General features: G+C 33.2%; 1 protein-coding gene across 1 annotated transcript; it reads left to right on the plus strand.

Annotated features, from left to right (window-relative positions):
- Positions 1-1,459: 1,459 nt before the first annotated feature.
- Positions 1,460-3,882, plus strand: LOC106472521 (rhomboid-related protein 4-like). Its single transcript, XM_013933176.2, has one exon. It carries the CDS (start codon positions 1,536-1,538, stop codon positions 2,526-2,528), a length of 993 nt encoding a protein of 330 aa, XP_013788630.1. The 5' UTR covers positions 1,460-1,535; the 3' UTR covers positions 2,529-3,882.
- The last annotated feature ends 1,197 nt before the right edge of the window (positions 3,883-5,079 follow it).

Below are 5,079 nucleotides of genomic sequence, written 5' to 3' on the forward strand. Positions count from 1 at the left end.
CTAGTAATTACTAGTAGGGTAGGCTGGTATATATAAGAGCGGAAAACGTGATGCGTAAGGTAATGTGTGTGCAGTCAGATAGATAGTGAGTAATTGAACTGCAGTCACAGGGTATTGTTGAAGTTAACGTTCGTTCGTTACAGTGTTGTTTTAGCGCGAGTATTGAGATTAAGTGTATCGCAGAGTTATATTCGGAAAGAATAAACCAGTTTTATTAAGTAAAGACTTGTGTCGTTAAAGTTTCGTTGGAACGAAGTTACGAAAAAATCAATTAACAAACGGAGACGTAACAATATGTATTTATACAACTGAACATAAAAGATGACATTCTTCCTCAAACTGAATATTTTAAGTATATAAATTATTTTATTGATCAAAAATAACAAAAGCGAAACAAACCTTACTAAAAGCGCGTTTGCTGCCCAAAAAGCATTGATTACTACCTAATATCGTCTTTGCATACTTCTAATAGGCTTGTGAATATTTATCTGTGGCACTTGTTCCATTATTCAACGAGGGCATTTCCCAGCTTATGGAGAGTCATAAACTGAAAGGGCCGAAACAGCATGTCCAAGAGTATCCCACAAGCTCGATAAGGTTAATATTTAAAGGTAAAATGGGCTTAAATCCACGGGAACAATAATCTTCTTAATGGATTCCTCCACGATTCGAGTATTGTAAGGACAGGCGTTGCAAATCACAAGGTTGAATTCACCGCAATGGTGACAGTATATTACTCCATGTAAACATCCAAAATCTCCTCTTTGTACCTATTGATATCAAAGAGCCATTGCGGAACACACACATTTCAGCCTTATCATTGAAGTTGATAAATATGATTGACCCATTAACTACAACCATAGCAGTCGTGGTTAACTATTCCGGCATTGAAACAGCACTCCTGAGTTCTTCTTTATACTCTGGCACGACGATTAGTGAACTAAAAAACAAAACCTGGGCTCATCCATGAAAAGTACTATCATTCAATCTTTAAAACATTGTCCAAGAAATGTTATTTCAACTCAATCTCGGCGATTTTCTTTGCAACGTTAAGTGAATGGGAATCTAATACAGGCTTTTTATGACCGAAAATTAGCTTTTTTATGTCTATTACGAACAGTTGGAATCAATACAAAAATCCAAATTAGTCTTGTAGATCACAATGGAGATTTCTTGCTCTCTGAAAAGGGTCTCAGCGAGTCTATTTGGTCACGAATGAAACTTGTCTTTGGTTTTTACCCTTACTTGTCGACCTTCATACCTCTATGAATTCTGTGACGCTTCCATTGACGGGAAAGAATGTTTTTCATCAGATAGCAGTAATATAACGTTGAGACATATTTTGAAACACAAAGAAAGGCTACGTAATAATTCCTTCATTTTTATATGCATTTGGAAGTGATTAATTAAACGAAGATATTTTAATTCCATTATTTGATTGATAAACTACTCGTACTGTGTCGCTAGTAGACAATCGTAAACAAAATAATTGCACCTCTTATTGCTAGGTCGTGGATGAAATATCAAGGTAAAAGATGCCGGGCGTCGGACGTCGTAGAGGGGCACCCCTTGGAATTTTACTTTTACTCTTCGAGGTATTTGGAATAGTCGGTATCAATCGAGTACCACCAATAACTCTTTGTGTTACTGTTTTTATGTCTACTGTATATCTTCGCTTATTTAAGCTACCTTGGACTTCACCGTATGATGTGTGTATCAGTGTTCGCCATGTGTGGTTCAGAAAAGAGTGGTGGCGGATATTTTATGGAACAGTGGAACATACTGATGACATGCACCTGTATTTTAATATGATTTCCTTTATCTGGAAAGGCATTAACCTTGAGAAAAGACTTGGAAGTTTGAAATTTTTGTATGTGATAATCGTATTTACAACACTGACTGGTGGATGTTTGGTCGCACTATCTGGTGTAGCATCTGAACTTTTGGATGCACATTTTCTTGATCAGTGTGCTGTAGGATTTTCTGGAGTTATTTTCGCTTTAAAGGTAGTAACAACTTATTACTGGCCAAGTACCCAAAATACGTTTCTTGGAATGCACCTACCTTTGTCTCCACAGTATTTTGTTTGGGCTGAACTCTTGCTTATTCAGTTATTTGTACCAGAAGCATCATTTCTTGGTCACTTGGCTGGCATACTTGTTGGGCTCTCGTATGTCAAAGGGCCATTGAAAACCATGATGGATGCTTTTTCATCTATATTTGCAGGTTTTCCAACATTTAGGTCCAGACCCGATAGGAGCCAAACAAGGGAGTACACTCGTCCGGGAGCTTATTCACAACGTTATGAACAATTTATTCCACCTGGTATGAGTGAAGAGGAACAAATGGATGAAGCAGTAAGAGCGAGTCTGTTTGATCATAACATTCCCAGTAACAGAAATTCACAGAGCCAACCATCCCATGATGCATATCAGGAAACCAGTGATTCATCTTTTTCTACCCCTTCATCAGGCTTGTATCCAAATTTGGAGAGGTTACGACGTAGGCGATTGCTCAGATTTAGTTAGAAATATAAGAATAGAAACATGGTACTTCTTTCTCATTTCATTTTTTATGAAAGTTTTGAACAGAATATTTTTACAAATTAACAAACTGACAGGGAGCTTGTGGAATGAAAGTTCAAACTCTAAAAATAAATAAATTTGTAAAAACTGTAAATATCAAACTATGAACAAATTCTTACTTGGTTATTACTCAGATACTTTTTTGGTGTTGTTATATTTTTCTGCTTTGCGGACTGGAATCTTAAGTTTTATTTTAATTATAGACCTCAATCTGCATGAAATAATATTCGACTAATATTTTATATGCTGTTATAAATTTTTTAATGGATTATGAAATAAATTCAAGGAATAACACTGCTCATGTGAAGTTGTTCTTATGATTTGGAATATTCAGTAATTGATAAATTACATATACCAGAAAAATGTGTCTAACAAACATGAGAAAACTAGTGTTCAACAGTCAGTAACTAAACTCATTAACTAACAACCACTTTAACATCCAAGCCATAATACTGTGTGTCCCACAACATTAATCTTAATTTTTTCTTTCCAAAGAACCTTAACATTAGATTGCATTATTTAGCCCTTTTGAAACAAACATGCATGATGATTTCTTTGGTAGAATATGCAGGAGACTTAATTTTATTCTAGCCTACTTCTGAATGACTACTATTATAGGTTTAATGCTGTGTACCTATCTACGAGTTTTTGCTGCATGGTTACCACTATACTCTAAATATGTATGTTACTTATTCACTTTATTACAGGGCAGGAATAGTTTTTTTGGGGGATTCTATACACTAACTGTTATGTACTTTGAGATTCCACTTCTCCCACCCCAACTGTAATGTTTACCATCTCTACTGTTTTTCTTGCAGTTACAAAAAGTGCTAACTAGCAAAATTAAACTAATAAATATATTTTTTAAAACTGTAAGAATGTCTTTCTTGAGTTCAACCGTGACTGTGGTATTTGAATGCGTTTTCAATCTTAATTTCAGACACGAGACTCCAGCGATACTTTGGGAGTTGCTTATCAACCAAAATTTAACACAGCGGAAATTCACGGGTACCATTTTCTATATACTATCTTCCAAGCTATCAATGAATTTTATTTTCCTGTTTTTATATTAAAAAAATTGAATCTTGTTTGAGAAAAAGTATTGTACACAATGCAAGTTATCAGAAAAAAAAGATTCCAGCCAGTAGCTCCAAGATTCTACTCATTATGTGAATGTATGAACAAATATTCCTATCCTGTTTATTAACTTCAAATTAATATTTAAAACACACATGAATGCATATAATGTGCTATTTATGGAGCTTTAAAAATTATATTTTTTATCATTTTACCTTTTATTTTGTCAGTTTTTAGGTTTATGAGCACATTCAGTGTTCAGTATTTATAAAAGAAAAATAAAAACTTATGACAATTTTTTTCTCAGTAATTAAATCACTGTTATATTCTGTTACTCACTTAAGTTAATAGTGTTCAAAGTTACAGTCACATGAACTGGTGTTTGATCTTTGTTGTACGGAGGTAAACGATAGGCCAAGTGGGCTAATGCCACTTCTTTGTTGTTGTCATCCTTGAAATTTATGTTAGTTTTTATATTATGAGTAATCAAGTTAACATGCTTTTTTAAATTATTTTTGTCAACCTTAACATCAAACTACTGTAAAATTAATCAGACTTTCACACAAGACCAAATTCAGTCCTATTAGTTACATTTTAATGTGTCAACAAGGTGTTTGATGCAAGATTGTTTACATTAGTCAGGTATAATCTGAGTGAAACCCTGATGCATTGAAATATTCCCATATGATTGTTTTCTAAGATTTTAGAAAATATAGCTAAAAGGACAGTACAAATTATTCTGGATTCAATACCTACATGTATCATCTGAACAGAAGTTGGATGCATAGTTTACTTTTTTTTTTAACAGTACCGTGTTTGTGTGTTTTACCTGAACGTAATTATATTGATTTAGATCAGGCTGTGAAAGTACTAACTGTGACTGAAACAACAACATCCAAAAGTAAAACATGTTAAGTTATTGTAGTAAAGTTTATCACATAAATAATTTTATATAAATAATAATAATAATTGTATTTTTGATGATTTTAAAAAAAAAAAAATTTTTAATTTTGTGTGAATTATTTCATAAACCAAATTTAATCAGAATAATTATTATTTTTGGGTATACAGCTGTCTAGTCTGCACTAATTTTGCATTGACTATAGGCCTCTTATTTCAATCATATGTTTTGCATCAGACACAACAAACCCATAGGTACAGTACAAGGTTCGATTGTCTCTCTCTCAGCTTTCACCTTGTACTTTTTATAATTATTGTTATGTTAATACTCTCTACAATACTATATTCTGAATATACCATAATAATGTTCTCTTTACCAATAGGAAATGTCTAGGGTACGGTACAAATTTCTACGGTAATGCATATGTTTAACTTTTCAATGTACGCAAGGCTTTAATAACTCCATTATAGTTTGGTTAATTATGTCTAGGTTATGCAGTCCGTTGCTTTATATCAT

The sequence above is a fragment of the Limulus polyphemus genome, unplaced genomic scaffold, assembly GCF_000517525.1.
Source record: "Limulus polyphemus unplaced genomic scaffold, Limulus_polyphemus-2.1.2 Scaffold5402, whole genome shotgun sequence".
Lineage (NCBI taxonomy): Eukaryota > Metazoa > Arthropoda > Merostomata > Xiphosura > Limulidae > Limulus > Limulus polyphemus.

Excerpts from the sequence above, each read along its gene's own strand:
- LOC106472521 (XM_013933176.2), top strand. The coding sequence starts at position 1,536 with ATGCCGGGCGTCGGACGTCGTAGAGGGGCACCCCTTGGAATTTTACTT.